This window comes from Peromyscus eremicus, chromosome 5 (assembly GCF_949786415.1).
Source record: "Peromyscus eremicus chromosome 5, PerEre_H2_v1, whole genome shotgun sequence".
Taxonomy (NCBI): domain Eukaryota; kingdom Metazoa; phylum Chordata; class Mammalia; order Rodentia; family Cricetidae; genus Peromyscus; species Peromyscus eremicus.
The window spans coordinates 39,211,362-39,229,636 of NC_081420.1; the positions used below are offsets into that span (position 1 = coordinate 39,211,362).

Consider the following 18,275-nt stretch of genomic DNA (forward strand, 5'->3'; position numbering starts at 1 on the left):
ACAAGGTAAGTCAGGTCTTAATTAACGGTACCCCAATTAGGTCTCTCAGGGGCTCCAGGAGTACCCCATCTAGTCTTCGGACTGTTCAGTCGAAGGTTCCAGGAGCTTTCCACGACCCCCTAACCTGGATTGGTCAAGAATTCCAGGAACTCTCCACAGGCCATTGAGATTCTCAGGGAACCTTCCATGGGCCCCCAAGGTCTCTGGACTCTTCCAACATACAAGAATGGGGACACCCATCCTCCTTTCCAGACACATTTGGTTAATCTGAAACTTGAGGAATGCCTCCCTCTGGGGTGCTGGATTTGACCCATTTTTTACTTTAGGTACACACTCACCATAGATTCCAAATTGTGTCTGTGCCAAAGGATACATCCTTAGCCTGTCCGTGGCCTAATCTAAAAGAGCTCCATTTGGGAGACCTCAGACTGGACACTAGTTCAGCTCTCGGTCCCAGTTTGTCCTCAATATGATTGGGCAATGGCCACCACTGACCCAAATTCAGAACTTTCAATTTCAATATCTAAATTGCTTTAGATAACTTCATAAGACAAAATGGAGAATGGCCCCATGGCCCTCCCCCATATAACGCCCAGTTCATCTTAACCCTTCTCATCCCTGCCCCTCAGCTCTCTCTTGCAGCTGAGCCAATGCCCCAATGTAGGCTGCCGTTTGAACTGGTTCTCCAAACCCACTTCCCCTGAGGGAAGTCTTTCTGTTTGGGGAATTCATCTTCCTTCGATTTATAGTCCGTCTTTGTTTCTGCCCAACAAGCCTGGAAACTTTTGCTTGTATTTATATTTTCTGTTTAACAGCCTCTAGTTACAAGTCCTTAGATTATTGGCAACTTGACGTCTTTATAGGAGAAAAAAATACTTGCTAAGCTTTTCAGATTGTCTGTCCCCATCTGCAGACACACAAACTGGTGATGGATTTGTAGATCTCCGTCCAGAATAACGGAGATTCAAATGTCTTTTGGGTGTGGATAGTATTTAAAATGTCACATGCTGCTTTGCTTCCTTAAAGGCTGCCTCTGGAAATGGGATTTGCATGCCCACTTCAGACCCGAGCATGTTTGTCTCAAAGTTTCCTTCAAGGCCCCTGTCCTGACCTGTGGCAGGGAGAAGGACAGCAGACCAGCTCAGGAAACAAACGTATGTGCTTGAGAACAGCTAAGAGGTGAACCGTTTCCAACAGGGGTCTCTATTGTTTATCTCACGGCATTGTTTTTAATCAAGAGAGATTTATACACGAAAGCTAAAACGGTCAAACATAATTACAGATAGCTAGCTCTCTGAACCCCCCCCCCACTTCTTTCTTGGTTTTGTTCACCAAAATGTTCCCCCATTTAAGGTCATGGGTATCTTTGAAGTTTTTGCTGGAATGTAATTTCCTTTATATCGGGAGCGTGGTTTAAGAAGCTAAACACCTCCACTAGTATAAAACTTGTAATAAGAAAAGGGTTGATGGGTCAAAGTCTATGTGCGGGTAATCTTCACTTGTTAGAGCATACCATTTATGTAACTTGGAATCAACTCTTGTTTAAGAAAATACAAAGAAACAAAAGCAGGTTTAAGAAAGTGTTTAAACAAATGCAAAATATAAGGTTATGTTTTGGGGTTAAAAAAAAGAAGTGTAAAATATTTTGGATAAGATGAATTTTTATATGATAAAATGATATTTTTGTCCTAAGAATTAAAAAAAGAAAGAGAAGGACAAAGAAAGTAACAAAAGCTCAACACAAGTTGCAGGAGGTCTGAGTGAATTATCCAAGGTTTATGGAATAAGAACTTAGGAACAAAATATGTTCAATGATTAAGGTTTATAAATTCCTAAGTTATAATGGTCTGTTCATGCTAATAAAAACTGACTTCAAGTTGAATGTCTATTCACTTACATCTTTGCTAATCTTGGTAAGCTTTAGTTATTTTGAAAAACTGAGTCACAAAAAAAACTATGATATTTTATAAAAATACGCAATAAAAAGATCATGAAAATGAGGTTCCCAGTCTCTCCACAGACTGTATACAGAGTTTATTTTGCTACTTAAGAGTTTCAATTCAAAATTGTAATTTTTAAGGCTTGAAACATTAACAGGGATAAAAATTTAAAAAAAAAATACTAATCTTAGGAGAATTACCAATTTGCTATTAACTGTTAAAGATAACTAATACACAAAAGTTAATGATCAGTCACTTAGAAATGGTCAATTTTTTATGTGCTTAGAACTGTGTGTAGCCCATGCTCTGTACAAATGTAATTCATTTACAGAGACAAGCTTGGAGGGAAAGACCAGTTGATATCTCCCATTATATAGTCCTCTGCATACACTGTCAACATTAAATCTAAAGTAAGTAACTCAAAACAAAGTTAAAGTAAACATAGTTTGCTTGATGTATAATAATATTCAAAATTATTTTTTAACCAGTTAAAAAATAACTGGTTATGAAAATTTGAATGCTTGAGTAAAATGGGTTAAATTCTCAATGCACTTGCATGGCAGGACACCCCGCGGCCCGAGTAGTGCTCTTTCCCTTGGATGGGACACAGTTCCACCACAGTGTACTGCATGCTAGTGTGAAGGACTAGACTTCACTTTACAGGCTCAGAGATGTGCCATGATAACTGGAACGGATACAGAGCAGTATCCTCCTGCAGACATCCTGTCTGCTGTTTATACAGGAAAGGAAAGCTTAACAGGATCCTGTCTGTGGTTTATGGCCCTTGGAGATATCTAGATAATCCTGCTGAGCAGTCCAGATAATCCTGTTCAGCGGGTTGTGGTTCCCTGCCAAAAGTCTAGACCAATAGTTTTAAAAAATCACCTTGCCCCTTCTACCCAATCCCAAGTTGCCAATTCTCGGCTTGTGGTTTTTCCCTATAAAAACCCTCCACACCTGGGCTCGTGGCTGTCACCACATTTCCTTCCATCTGCCATGCGTTGGCCCAGGTTGAACCTGAATAAAAGGACCCTTATGTGCTTGCATCGGAAACCGGCTCCATGGTTGTCTCTGGGGGTTTCGAGAAACGGGTACAACACTACCTTCATTACATAAGGATGCATGGGGTAATAATATGTGGCAGAAGCCTGCTGCTTCTGTCTCTGGCTGTGTAGGCCGGACCAGGACAACCTCTTCCTCATCTGTGAGGAAGATGAATTGCTCCTCATGTCTCACATGACAGCAGGATAGTCTCTCACTCAGTGGAGGATCTTAGAGTCTTCTCAACATCCTAGATGTCTTCCAAACAACAGAACAAAAAGCAGCAATCATTCTGCCCTCAGTGTATCCTGAACTGACGTAGGAGGATGCCGTAAACAGGAAAACCTTGTACCTAAGCTACCACACAGCTGGTATGGGACCTGAGTGCTAATTCAATCAGCTGTGTCCTTTACCTGACTTTCAGTTCTTCCTTTTAGCAAGGACAAGGAAGATGTAAGGTACCGACAAGCCACGAGCCACGTGGCAAAGTATAGATTAACAGAAATGGGCTGAATATAAGAGTAAGAGCTAGACAATGATAGGCCTGAGCTAACGGCCAAGCAGTTTAAATAATGTAAGAGTCTGTGTGTTTATTTTATAAGTGGGCTCTGGGACTGGCGGGACTTGGCGGGAGCTGGAGAGAAGTTCTCCAGCTACACACACACCCTAACCATTCATGTTCCCCGATTAAAGGAGACCGCCAGACACGCGGTCATCAAACTGAAAGTTTGAGGTAATTATTCAGAATATCCAAGGAGTGTCTTTGGAAACTTTGCTAGACAATCCTGTAAGAGAGACTCAATAGAATTGTATTTCTCTTTTAAGTTGTCAGTTAGATGCTGAATTTAACTGGCTTCCTTTACAAAGCTCCCAGGTGCTTGTTCCTTATGCAGAAGTCTTATGCAATGAACAGCTAATTACAGTTCCTCTCCTTCTACAGAACTCTGGTATATGTTCTAGCCAGTGCAAGCCAGGCAGGGTCCTGGGAGTTCCATCCCTCTTTTTCAGAGATCTCTTGAGCCTTAGAGCTAGTCCACCTAATGAGCACCCCATGTCACCAGTCTAGAGGACTGCGTCCTCTGCCCCTGATGTCATGCCTTTCTCTCTGGTTGGCTGTCCTGCCAGTCACTGAACATCAGGCATGACAGGGCTGGTGTTCCTCCACTTGGTTTGTTAGTCTCCTTTTCTGCATGCATGACTGTAGCTCTTCTAGATGAGAATCTGATATTTCTGCTTGGAATCCACACAGGTCCATTTGTAGTTTCTGGGAAAACACAAGCAAATCTTTTCCTAAGTGCTAACACTGCATCTGGCCCATTCCTTACCCCTGTTTCAGGGTTGCCCAACAGACTAAAGCGGCAGGTTGGGGGCTATGTTGAGCGGAATGTAACCCCTTGGGTGTGTGACCATCCACATTGCAAGTGAAAACAATCATAGCTATCTGTAAAGATTTAGGAGGAGACACCAACCCTATGTGGTCATCTCCCCTTTTTTGTCTAATCGAAGCTTTAGACCATGCAGTCACTCTGTCATTGTGTGACCCTGTGGGCTATAAGATCTCCGTCTTTTTTTTTTTTTAATCCGGTTTTTCAAGACAGGGTTTCTCTGTAGCTTTGTGCCTTTCCTGGAACTCACTTTGTAGCCCAGGCTGGCCTCGAACTCACAGAAATCCGACTGCCTCTGCCTCCCGAGTGCTGGGATTAAAGGCATGCGCCACCACCACCTGGCAGGTCTCCCTGTCTTATGAATAATATTCCATCTTGCACAAAAGGCTTGAAAAGGTTGCTAACATATGCTTACACAATGTGGCATGTGAGTGATCACATGTGAAGCTGATTCATCAGAAAGACCCTTACCACGTATAATATGTGAATAAGTATCACTAGAAACATGAATGTCTTTTAGTTTTCAGGTGTATGGGTAACATCCATCTGCCAACTATGTTTAACTTTTATTCCTCTGAGGTTTACACTGTCCATTCTACTCCATGAAGTCAGTGGGACAAAAAGGTTGCAAGAATGAATGAGTTGTGCAGCTTGCTCTTTGGTACTAGAAATTTGGTTTTGTAGCATTTTAGCAGCTGCTGTAAGAGAGCATGTGATTCAACAGCTTTCTCAAATACAGTAGCTGCCAATTCATCAACCTCAAAATTAGCTTTTACCAGTTCTGGCAAATTAGAGTATTACCTCACGTGAATGATAAAATAAAGGGGGTAGACTCTGAAACAATTGTAATAACAATGGATTAAATATAGTTTTGATCTGTGCTCTTTCTATTCTTTAGTAATGCCCACCACATACTGTGAATCAGGAATGATACTGAGGGGGTTTGCTGCATACAGGAGTATATAACGGGTCTCCCTTTATATCACTAGCTCTTTAATAATGACACGGAGACTTTTTATTAATTACAAAAGCTTAGCCTTAGCTGAGGCCTGTTCCCAACCAGCTCTTAATACTTGAATTAACCCATTTATGTTAATCTACATTTTGCCACAAGGCTTGTAACCTCTCCTCGGTACAGTATGTCCAACTTCCTGATTGGCTAATCTCGGGCACCTCATATTCTTTCCCAGAGTACCTATCTCTCCCTGGAAGTCCTGCCTATCCTCTCCTGCCTAGCTATTGACCGATCTTATAGTTTTTATTAAACCTAAGGTGCCTTAGGCAGGTTAGGTTAAACAGAAACACATCTTCACACACCATACAAAAGGATTATCCCAACAGGAGTATAGGTAAGGGTTACTCCCAGGAGCAGAAATTCAGGAACTCAAAGACATCTGCATCACCAAAGCCCACCCCAGCACAGGGACAGCTCACAAAGGCTGGGAACCTGGTGGTGTTGGTTGTTTCTCTCTCTCTCTCTCTCTCTCTCTCTCTCTCTCTCTCTCTCTCTCTCTCTCTTTCTCTCTTACAAGGGGATACCCAGCTCCCAAATAAATCACATACAGAGGTTTAATCTTAATTATAAATGCCCAGCCTTAGCTTGGCTTAGTTCCTAGCCAGCTTTCCTTAACTTAAATTATCCCATCCTCCTTTTGCCTCTGGGCTTTTCTCGTTCTCTTACTTCTGTAAATGATGAAAATTTACTTACTTCCCGTTCTTTTACTTCTTACTTTTACTCCGTGGCTTGCTGTGTACCTGAGTAGCTGGACCCTGGAGTCCTCCTCCTTCTGTGGCTCCCAGATTTCTCCCTCTATATATTCTTTCTGCCTGCCAGCCCCGCCTATCCTTCCTCCTGCCTTGCTATTGGCCGTTCAGATCTTTATTAGACCATCAGGTGTTTTAGACAGGCACAGTAACACAGCTTCACAGAGTTAAACAAATGCAACATAAACAAAAATACACCTTGAAATAATATTCTACTACATCCTGGAGCACACTACACAGTCTGAAGCAGCCCAACAAGATGGAGACTGTCCTGTCCAAATGATCCAGTTGGTTTAAATCTCTTCCAAGCAACTCAGCTGATTTCTGCTTCTTCAGGTGGCTGGTCTGGCCTCTGAGTCTTTGAAGCGTGGCTTGTTTACTCTTGGGAAGAGGGACCTGATGATACTGTTCAGTTTCAGGTACTTCCTGGAAACTTTACCTTCCTGCTTAAAGACCTTCTCTACAGGATGGAATGATTCAATCCTGGAGGAAACTGGTACAACACTGGTCTATTAGAGCTACTGTCAGTAAATTCTCTGATGGAATCTTTTAAGAAATGAAAAAGGTCATTTTAGGGCAAAACCAAGAAGTTATAGAAAGGGATTAAATTAACCTATTAGAGGAAAAAGGATTATTTGGCCACTGGACTAACTCTAGGAGAGAGCTATGTAGGATTTCCCTTTAAAAGACCAAACAATGGTACCGATTGCTTAGTACTTAACTTTAAATAAGGTCTTAGCCAACTTATCTCTCCCAAGAGTATCTGAAAATCATTTAAAGTTTGTAACTGAGTAAACTGAATTTTGATTTTTGAGGCTTACTAATCTGGTACTCTACTGTAGTACGTAAGTAATTATAAAAAGCATGTAGCTGAACCTTTTCAGGAGCAGTTTGTAAGTTATCCTTTCTCAGGCAATGTTGTAAACAGGAACAAGCTGATATTAACAAGCCTGTTCTGAGGTGGCTAACAATAGGCCATCCCTATAATGTACAATGATAGCTTGAGGAAAAGCCGTTTTAATGCTTTGAGCCACAAACAACTGACAGAGTGTAGGGCTATTTTTCATTCCTTGTGCCAAAATCTTCCAGTGGTATCATTCCATAGGTTTATGATTGTTAGGTCCAAAGCAACCCCTAAAAATGGAGCTGCTGCTGACAATGTCCAAAAATGACAATCTGGGCCTAATTCCTGCAGGACTCTAACCAGGTACACAGGATTGCTGTTGGATAAACTTAGCATTCCTCAGGATCTCTTACTGTGGTTTGTTTATCAGGAAAGTCAGACACTACCTCCCTTACCCTAACCAAGCAGCCTGCGACAGACCAACCCTGGGCTGTTCTGAGCCACAATCCTTCTCCCTCTGCTACCTTCCCAGTGAAGCTGGCAAGGTTTGCCCACCAGCTGCTGTCCTCTGTCCTTGGAGCCAGGCAGTCCATTCCCCAGTCAACCTGTCCTTCTTCCCACAGAGTGGTCTGGTTCCATGGACGTACTGCACCTTCACCTACAGTGATTATGGAAGGCACAGAAAAGGCAAATCTAATTTGATCTTGAGGGTACAGAGGAATGATTTTAAAAAAAACTTTTAAATCTAAAACTATCATATGCCCATTTTAAGGGACCATAGAAGCAAGAGAGAGGCCAGGTGGTAAGGATCTCATAGTTGGCATACTAGTATTAATGCCTCTTAAGTTACTTAATAATCTCCACTTACCAGATTTTTTTTCTTAAAGTAAATATAGGTGCATTCCAAGGGATTGATGAAGGCTCAAAATGACCACCCGGGGTCCTCCAAGTAATTCTTTAATAGCCACAGGTTTCTCCCGGGGTAGGGGCCATTGATCAACCCAGACCAGCTTATCTGAAGGCCAAGTAATGGGCTTAGCTCAGAAGTTAAAGAGTTAAACTCTTTCTGAGTTAAAGAGACTTTTCTGCTGGGCAGCAGTGGCACATGCCTTTAATCCCAGCACATAGGAGGCAAAGCCAGGCGGATATCTGTGAGTTCGAGTCCAGCCTGGTCTATAGCGTGAGATCCAGGATAGGCACTAAAACTACACAGAGAAACCCTGTCTCAGAAAACCAAAAAAAAAAAAAAAAAAAGAAAGAAAAGAAAAAAGAGAGACTTTTCAATGGTCGTACTAAAATATCATTGTTTCATTGTTTATTTCCAAGGCCAGTATAATTTTGACTAGTTCTCATAGCTACTAGCGAAACAATGCCTTGTTGAATTTCCTAGCTCCTTCCCAAATCATCATGACTTGAGCATTAGAACTTAAAGTTATCCTCATTGGGAACAATACATCTCTTCATCATAAACATATTGGTAAATTTTTTTATCACATAAGGAATAAATGATCTAGCATGTCATTCTCTATCAGACCAGTTAAGCAACGGAGTGAGTATCTGATAAATTTGTCCAGGTGTGCCAACTCCTCTGATGCCCCTACAGACAATTGCAGTGGTCAGGCAGCTGGCTACTATTTATCACTAATTATTATTACAACAGCCCTTGGACCCAATAATCTTTAAAAGATTTGTTTCCTGTTAATATTTCCAATTTGGGGCTATGTTTCCTTAGCTTTTGAGTCCACACTTCCCAAAGCATCCGAAACCTTGATCTTTTTGGACACTAGAGGGAGTCTTTCCCTCATAGATATGGTAGAATTGAGCATTGTACAAGTCTGTCCTGACGAGAATTCAATAACTGAATTAGTGGAGACCATGATGAGAACTTCTCCTCTAAAATCTAAATCAAGAACTCCAACTCATGTTTTTGTCTTATTGTTGCCCTATCTGTTGTTGATTCTTAAGATCTAGATTTCCTTCTTCCGGGAAGCTAGGATTATATTCATCTAAGTATCTAAGCATTGTACTAAATCCTCCTTAGTTACTTTTCCTCTCCTTTTAGTTTCAATATATTCTCTAACAATGACACATAATGCTTCCTCACATGTCCTGAGCGTCCCATGATCTTGGGGACTTACTGGTCACAAGTCAGTGTGTTCCCCAAGCTTGCTCCTTTTTGTATCACCCCCAATCTGTCATGTGCCTGTAATTATCCCGTGTCCTTCAGGGTCCAAGTGCAGGCATCAGTCACACCCACGGTCGGTGCCACTTGGCTGTGATTAGTTCAGCAAACAGAGTTCCTACAAGAGAAGAGAAATAACCCTAGGGCGAGCTTCACTTGGAGTCTCTGGGTTCCTTTTAGGGAGAAAAGAGAACAACTTTATTTTACAGTTCGGTGTATTTAAAGGTCAGAGGTGGACTGCTGCAGGTATCAGGCTTTACCTAGAGCTTTTGAGGTCATACGGGGTCAGAGCTACCTCTCCAAAAGTACACCTAAAGGCATTTTCCTTCTCACTTGTCAGACTGTCTGCAGTTTCTACAGAGACACCTGAATGCCAGGGAGAGGATTAAGTGAATCATAGGTTGCCCTTGAATTTAGACATCCCCTTGATGAAAGCTTTATAGGAGGTCTGCATAGCAACAAGTGATTAAATTTAGTGTGTTTTACTTAACCAAATAAAGTTAAAATGTTAACATTTCAACATGTAATGAATGTAAAAACTATTCCTAAAATCCTTTATTTCTTTTTCTAATAATAAATCCTTGAGAGTTGATGTGTAATAAAGACATAAACCACACCTCAATTTAATAGCAAATTAAAATGGGAGGTAGTTGATCTGCACATAAAGTCTATAAATTTTAAAATCAATACACACTCCAAAGTTGCATCTAGATACTTAGTTTTCCAGCTACATCAGACTGGTCTTTTCAAATTTACATGGGTATCTGTTACTCCAGGGCTACAGTTGCTGGAAAAGAACATTCTCAGTCTCCCATAAAGAAATACCAAACAAAGCAAACATAACTTGAAAAGACAATTTCTCTGTGAAAGAAGAGTTGTCAGGGAGCCAGCCGGACACGGTTCTTCACGCCTTGAATCACAGTGCTCCTGCAGAGGCAGGCTGATCTCTTAATACAGGCCAGCCTGGTCTACAGTGAGTTCCAGGACAGACAGGGCTACACAGAGAAACCCTGTTCTTGGGAAAACAACAACAAAAAGAGTGTCAGAATCCCAGCCAGGCTAGCTTCAGCACGCTGGGGCAGTAAGTTCACTTAGAAATAAACACCACCTGTGCTTCCTTCTAACACAGGCGGTGACTGTGTGTCATCCCATGGAGAGATGTCATAACCTGATGTGATTGGCTAGTTCATGATTAGCACAAAAGAAATAAAGGAAGAAGGAGGGGGACACTCACTCTCGGTGATCAAATTTCAGGAATGATGCAGGGCATTTGTATAAACAAAAGATTTACCAAGTAGAGATTAGAAGAGTGGATGGGAGACGTAGGGTATAGGCCCTTGGTAGGCTAGCCACCTTTGACAGAAAACACAAAAGCCAAACCTTTCTCATATAGTGCATGGTGATGTATACCTGTCATCCCAGCACACAGGAGGCAGAAACTCAAGGATTATTGGAGTTCAAGGCCAGTCTGGACTACCTTGCAAGTTCCAGGCTAGGCAAGGAAATACACTGCTACCATGTCTTAAAAAAAATAATTAACTTAAAATCTTTAAGTGCTATTTTGAAATTCATTTTTGCAATAGCTTAACCACACCACACCTAGTTGAACTATATACATCTCTAGTCTGTCTCTGAGCATGAATTCACAAACTATTCTATTTTAATTTGTTTCTCTAACACCTATGATGGTTTTGCTTTTTTGTTTTGGGAGGTTTATTTGGTTGGTTGATTTGGGGTTTTTGTTTGTTTGTTTGTTTTGGTATTTACTATGGGCAAATGCTATGCAATTACTAAGGAACTTTGACTATGTACAGATGGAGGAAAAATGTTCACAAGTTCAATGTTACCCTTGGCTACAGAGTGAATTTAAGGTCACCTGGGCTACATTAAGCTTTATATAAGACAAATAACTACTATTACCTTCAATCAGTCAGGGATAAAATTTTTCAGCACTGGTGGGTAGTTCTTGCTATTTCATTTTTTTAATCATTGTCTTCATTACCTATGTGTAATCCCCAATTTTGCTCAACAAGACAAAAAGTGGAGGAATTTGAAAGTCTTTAGCAATAAGAATTTTTTTAAAAAGCAGAGATAGGTCAACTGTGCATGTTGGCTTATTCCCATAAGCTAAGAATCTGGGCAGCTGAGGGAGGATTGCCATTCTCTCACGGCCAATCTCAAGTACCCAGTGAGTTCTGGACCAGCCTGAGATAAGGGATATGGGTGCAGAGTGAGATCCTACCAAAAACAAAACACCAAATTCACAAATCCCAGTGGCAATTTATTGTCGGTTTTTCGAGACAGGGTTTCTCTGTGTAGCTTTGCGCCTTTCCTGGAACTCGCTTTGTAGACCAGGCTGGCCTCGAACTCACAGAGATCAGTCTGCCTCTGCCTCCCTCATGCTGGGATTAAAGGTGTGCACCACCACCGCCCTGCCACAATCTATTGTCTTTAAAAATAGTTCCTGGTACCAGGTGTGGTGGTGCACACCTTTAATCCCAGCATGAGGAAGGCAGATGCAGATGGGTTTCTGAAAGTTCAAGTCCAGCCTGATCTATACATAGAGAGAGCTGAAGGACAGCCAGAGCTACATAGAGAGGCACTGTCTCAACAACACAGGAGCTATTGGCCTCACCCTCATCTCCGTCCCAGAAACTTCCCTAATCCAATTTTTCTATTTCCATTTTCTTTCTCTGCATTTTATCACTGTACCGACTGAAGGCTTTTAGGTAAGAACACACTCTCTTTCTCTAACTGTGTCCAGCAGGACAGCTCAAGTCCCTGTGTCTCTGAATCAAGAATGTGAGCGCATTCTTTCTGCCTAAATCATCTTCTGGCTCCACTACTTAAAAGCAGCTGGATTCCGGGCAAGATACTTCTCCAGATGTTCAAACAATTTGTTTGTTTTTTAATAGAAAAAAAGATATTAATGTTCATTATATATGGCTTTGAGAGTAGCATAAATATATACAAATCCATTAACTTCCAAAGGGTTGCCCAGGAGCCCTTCCATACATGATACCATAGTGCCATATGTGATGTTCATTGGATGGTCATAACTGATAATGAAAAAGCCTAGGCCACCAGGGTTGCAAAGCAATTTAAGAAGCTTTTACTGCAAACAAAGGGTTGATGTTGTCTGTAAAATTCCCGGAAGATATTATGGGAAAAAGGAGGCCATACTTGAAAGTCTTACAGGCTCAGGCCTTAAGCATGATTGCTATTTTAACATTCTACTTTGAAAAAATCTGTTTAAAAGGAATGATTGTCTCTAGCACACAGTTGCAGCAAATATGTTAGAATTTTTTTTTAATATTCATTTGGTTTTTTGACTGTCCGCAGGTAAGAAGCTCCACTAGACACCAGAGGCTCCTTTATTGGTCAAATGGCCCACAATTTCCCTTGCTCTACTGCCTGGGGATGTGGCAGGAACACATTGGCAGACGGTTTAGAACAGGTCAGTGGGGTTAAGAAGGAACATGAGTGAAGTGGCTAAGACGTCAGGCAAGAAAGGGAGCAAAGAACTAGAGCGAAAGAAGGAGACTTTACCGTTTTCTATTTTTTTTTTCCCATAAGGATCCCTCTATGTAGCCCTGGCTATCCTGGAGCTCTCTATGTAGGCCTAGAACTCAGACATCCTCCTACCTCTGCCTCCTGAGTACTAGGATCAAAGACATGCACCACCTTGCCTAGCCTTTAGATTTGTTCATTTTTTCTAGACAGGGTTTCTCAGTGTAGCCTCTGAGGTCCTGGAACTCAGGAGACCAGGATGGCCTCGAACTCACAGAGACCTGCCTGCCTCCGCCTCCCGAGTGCTGGGATTAAAGGGATGTGCCTCCACAGCCTGGCTAGATTTTTCTTTAATACTTTAACTAAATTAAAAACTTAGTTCTGATGCTTCCTGGGGAAACTGATGTTCCTTCTTTGGGCTCTTAGTCTCATTAATACGATAATTTAAAAACAGACTCAGAAGATCAAGGCCAGTTATTAGAGTTTAAAAGACAAACAGCACAGGCAAGACATACTAAAACCCAAGTAGCCTTGAGAAGCGGGAGAACAAAAAAAGAAATCATACTGTTAAGTTAGTCATGGAGGTCAGAAACTGCGTGGCCGACTGAGAAACACACCAGAGTTGAGAGGACACCAAATCCCAGACTCCTGTCTCAGGGCAAAAGACCTCACCGGGGTCACGTGACTGAGGATACCTAGACACACATTATAAAGGTAAACCACCCCTCTGGGGTGGTGGGCTAGAAGGCTAAGGAAAAGTTTCCAGAAAGCCTATGGCCCCCTGATGGACAGCCCGCCTTTTTCTTTGGCATTTCGCGGGCTTTTTGTTTCTTTTGTATTGGCGCCTGCTCTGTTTCCCAGATGCTATGGTAAAACAGAATTTCCGGTCTTCCTCTTCAATCTAGCATCTTTCATATGTTAATCTTGATGATTCCATCATGTTCAACTTCTGACACATGATTTTCCAATTCGGCTGAACTGTTCAATTTATTCTTTTCCAACAGAATGTCTTATCCCTTATCTCTCTAACGTCTGTCATCTGTAGGATTTACTGACAGCCGTTTACTTTCACTCTGAGCTTTGCTTTCTGGATACTAGACTGCACTGCTTTGGGAACCCTGGGAAGCCTGGGGGTAAGCTGGATCTCTTCTGTTCTTTTCCCTTTCACTGGACAGAAACTTGGTTTGAAGTGTAAAAATACAGTTTTTACAGGAACTTTTCAACGGTTTGGTATTGAATTGGACACGAGCTTTATCTTCTGGCATTTCAAAATAGAGCAGATTCTGCCTTAAAAACAAACAAACAAACAATCTAATCTAAAACGTTTAGGAGAAAATGAATTTAATGTAAGGAGAGTTAAGAAGCATAATCGCTCGAAAAATTGTTACAAAATTCAGGTTTAACCAATGGGAAAGGAGACCGTCCTTTGTAACCGCTAACCAATCAAACAGGGCGAATATAAGTCTTAATTTGCATAAAACTGTCTACAAATACACAAACAACGTTTCTTCAGACTCCACTTTCTTTTTCTCCCAAAGAAAGATATTTCAAGATGCCTGAGCCCGCGAAGTCCGCTCCCGCCCCGAAGAAGGGCTCCAAGAAGGCCGTGACCAAGGCCCAGAAGAAGGACGGCAAGAAGCGCAAGCGCAGCCGCAAGGAGAGCTACTCGGTGTACGTGTACAAGGTGCTGAAGCAGGTGCACCCCGACACGGGCATCTCGTCCAAGGCCATGGGCATCATGAACTCGTTCGTCAACGACATCTTCGAGCGCATCGCGAGCGAGGCGTCGCGCCTGGCGCATTACAACAAGCGCTCGACCATCACGTCCCGGGAGATCCAGACGGCCGTGCGCCTGCTGCTGCCCGGGGAGCTGGCCAAGCACGCCGTGTCCGAGGGCACCAAGGCCGTCACCAAGTACACCAGCTCCAAGTGAGCGGCGGACCTCACCGAAACCCAAAGGCTCTTTTCAGAGCCACCCAACAGTTCACAATTAAGAGCTTTGCACTTCCTGTGGCAGCAGCCAACCCTCTTTACACGAATCTCCTGTTTTTCATGCGACAGTGTTCGTATCCCTCACTTCCTGCTATCAACGCAGGCTCCTTGAGTCTTAGGCACTCTGTTGCAACTAGAGAAGATATTGGAACAATGGCCCCGGAACGATTCATTTTCAGCATCTCATGCTAGGTAAACGTTAGTTTTAACCCTGGTGGCTGCCGATGGTGGAACACCAGGAAGGGATCTCGGAGCGACCTGACCGAACGCCCGTATTTCCGGGCTTTTGTTTTTTAAGTATTCCTGGGAAATTCACACTGGCACAGGAAGGCGGAGTGAAACCGTGGGTTTACCACCCGGGTTAGCTGAACTACATAATTCCATTTTTCTTACCAGTGTCCTAATTTCGTTCAAAACGCAAGCTTGTTAATTCGGTGCCTGTTAACCGGCTCTTGGTGACGCTCGGGTCGCCATTTTATGCGGCGCCGCCGCCCTGTGTAGACAGCTCGGCTCGGCTCGGCTGGGCTCGGATCCGATCGGCTGGGCTCGGCTCAGCTCAGCTCGCCGAAAGCGAAAGTCGGCCAGAAGCGCCAGATCCCGCATCTCTCCCTCTTCTAAGTCCTTTGGCATCCTCACCTCTCCTGGAGCTTTTGAATTTTAAAGACTTTTACATATGAATTGGGTTGTGGGAGAAGCAGCAGGACACCCATTTAAAGAAAAAACAAAACCTCTTTTGTTTACTTTTTTCATTACAGGAAATGGGGAAAGGGGTTTGTTTATAAAGCTAAAAGGGAAAAATTAGGCAAGCCTAGAATCATTTAATTTCTTTGTTCCTTTTCCTAAACTGCTGGGTTGTTTTGGGTTTTGTTTTTGGTTTTTTAACATCAAGAAAACTCCCAACCCCCTCTCTCGACTTGTTTTGTAAATGTGACCTAACATTCACCACATCACTTTATTTACAGTTAAAGCTACAGAATGTTGGGTACGATTCTGTGCCCAGGCTCTGGAGTCTGCAGCTTCAGAGTTCAGCAATTTTGGAGCTTTGCGTCCCAGCAGGGAGGGACCCTGACCCAATGTGAGGGGAAAAAATGTGAAGTAGGATAGATAGCGGGGTGGAAGTAGCTCCCTGTTCCAGTGAGCTACAGTCCTGCCTCCAGGCTCTTCCAGGTCTCCTTCCTGAGGCTGGTTAAGTACCTTGATCCCACCTCCCCAGGCCTCTCTTTAAAAGAAGTAGATACAAAGAAACTATCCATTTTAAAGTAACAAAATTGCAGCTGCAATTCAGGAGACTTCTCAGCGTGTAAAGTTATTTGCTACCAAACCTGAAGACCCAAGTTGTCTCCACTAGACCCACAGGGCATTCCCGAAAAATGCCCTCTATCCTACACAGATATTCCATAGCAAGTAGGGCACACACAAATTTTTTTCACTGTTTTTAAAAACTGCAAGTTAACTTTATTCGTTGTTACTTTAGAAATAACGAGCTTCCTGGTGAATTGTTTACATGTCAGAGTTCAAATGTTCAAGGTAATATTTTGTTTGTCTGGCTTTCTTTTCTTTGTGACCAAGTCTCAGTCTTGTAGCCCTGGCTACCCTGGAACTCAACTATGAAGCCCAAACTAATCTCCAACTCTCAGCAATCCCCCTGCTTCACCTTCTAATTATAGGTGGAGGCCACCACACTCTTTAGTGTTGTTGTGTTCCTGTTTGCTTTTGTTTTTTGAGACAGAGTCTGGAATCAGAAGACCAAGCTGACCTCAGATTTCCACCTGCCTCTTCCTGCTGACCACTGTGATTAAAGGTGTGTACCTCCATACCCACTGTCTGGTTCATTTTTAAAGCATTCCTCACTGAGCCTGCTCAGAGCTTTTCATCCACTGATCTTAAAAGCAGAATTGCAGTGCAGTGGTGCTTGCTCCACAAAGTAGACCTCATCTAGTATCCACGAAATACAACCTCAGAAGATTCTTCTCAGGATTTTGTTTTTTGGGTTTTTTGTTTGTTTGTTTGTTTTTTGGTTTTTGTTTGTTTGTTTGTTTTCTTTTCCCACTGTATGAAATCTCCATGATTCCCTCCAGTATCTGTTCTTTGCAGATTTTCTCTAAGCCTGCCTGGGTTATATAGCAAGATTCTACTATAAAATAAATAAGAAAAACAAAAACCACCTTGACTCCAGGGCAGTGAGCATCACCTGTTGGGCTTATTGATGATTCCAATACCCAAGCTTCTGTTATCTACAAGGTCGTGGCCTTTTTAAAATAAGTTCCCAAAGGGAAGGTTTGGCAGGACAGCTAAATCTAGTGACTTGTGATCCTGATTATCTGAGTTTGATCCCTGGAACTCCGGTAAAGGTGATAAATACACACACAAATAAAAAGTAATAATTTTTTTAAGTTCTTAGGGGACACTGATGTTCCTTCTCTGGTGGTATTTTGGAAACATCTGATATGCAGATCAAAGTTAATAAAGCCCTGGACCATGTGGAATTTTCCTTAAGGAGAAGATGTAAGATTTATATGTCAAACTATGATGTTTATTTTACAGTTTAAGAAGTTATAGAAAGCTCCTAAGCAGGAAACTAACAAGTTTGAGTTCTTCAGGTTTCCAAGACTGGACTGATTAGAGGGTTTGGTTTGATTTGGTTTAGTTTGGTTTCATTTGGTTTGGTTTGGTGTGGTTTGGTTTTGAGACAGGGTAGCATGGGCCTTGAACAGAGAATGGCCTTGAACTTTGACCCCTAGTCTCTACCTTCTGAGTGCTGAGATTAAAGGATAAACCACCAGGTCTGCTTTTGTTAGAATCCTGGGCCTAGCTAAGCAAACACTATGCCTTGGGCTACATCCCCAGCACCCACCCCCCACTCCTCCCATGCCTTCATGCCCTCCCAGAAACTACTATTGATAAAATACTCATACACATAAAATCTTTTATACATGCACACACGTATTATATAGGTATATATTTTAAGTTACAATAAAGGCTCATTATGGGGGGGTGTGGTGGGGTGTGGGTAATCCTGGTCAAGAGAATACAATCTCTGGCCCAGTTGAAAATCTAACACTCCTGGGACCACCCCTAGGTAGTTTAACCATAAGCCATGCTAGAGATATATGGAATATTTTTTTCCTTTAATGAGATGCTGTACTTTTCATTCCCAAACTTCACTCCTTCAAGCTGAGCAGCGATGAAGCTTTACTGGATCTACCCACTTCCTGAAACTACTATTGTTCTTTTTTTTTCTTCTTCTGTCTCTTTCAGGTGCTGATCAGCACCTAAGTACACTTTTTCTGCAACTTTGAACCTGTAAGCCCAGCACATGCATGCCTGGCGCCTGCTCTGAGGTTAGATTCCCTGAACTGGAGTTTCAGGTTGAAAGCCACATATGGGTGCTGGGAACCAAATCCTAGCGTCCTGAGTGACTCTTGTGCCCTTTTCCCAGCCCTGCTTTTTCTGATTCTAACAAAAGCAATTGTTGGTTCAAAAAAATCCTACCACAGAAAAACCGTGCTAAAGAAATGGAAAATTCAGGCACGCTTTCTCACACCAGCCCAGCACTTGAGAACCTGAGTCATGGCTAGGACCCGTAAATGAACTTGTTCATTAATAGCCCCACTCAC

At 42.4% G+C, this 18,275-nt stretch overlaps 1 protein-coding gene and 1 long non-coding RNA gene across 2 annotated transcripts; one reads left to right on the forward strand and one right to left on the reverse strand.

Moving 5' to 3' along the window:
- Positions 1-1,997: 1,997 nt before the first annotated feature.
- LOC131911339 (uncharacterized) lies at positions 1,998-9,294 on the reverse strand. Its single transcript, XR_009379330.1, has 3 exons — positions 9,079-9,294; positions 7,530-7,632; positions 1,998-4,245 (listed from the first exon to the last, which is right to left on the reverse strand). It is a non-coding gene; the product is annotated as an uncharacterized LOC131911339 (long non-coding RNA).
- Positions 9,295-14,181: 4,887 nt separating this feature from the next.
- Positions 14,182-15,146, forward strand: LOC131911319 (histone H2B type 1-F/J/L). Its single transcript, XM_059263301.1, has one exon. It carries the CDS (start codon positions 14,219-14,221, stop codon positions 14,597-14,599), a length of 381 nt encoding a protein of 126 aa, XP_059119284.1. The 5' UTR covers positions 14,182-14,218; the 3' UTR covers positions 14,600-15,146.
- The last annotated feature ends 3,129 nt before the right edge of the window (positions 15,147-18,275 follow it).

What these genes read in the sequence shown, in the direction of transcription:
- LOC131911319 (XM_059263301.1), top strand. Translation starts at nt 14,219, where the DNA reads ATGCCTGAGCCCGCGAAGTCCGCTCCCGCCCCGAAGAAGGGCTCCAAG.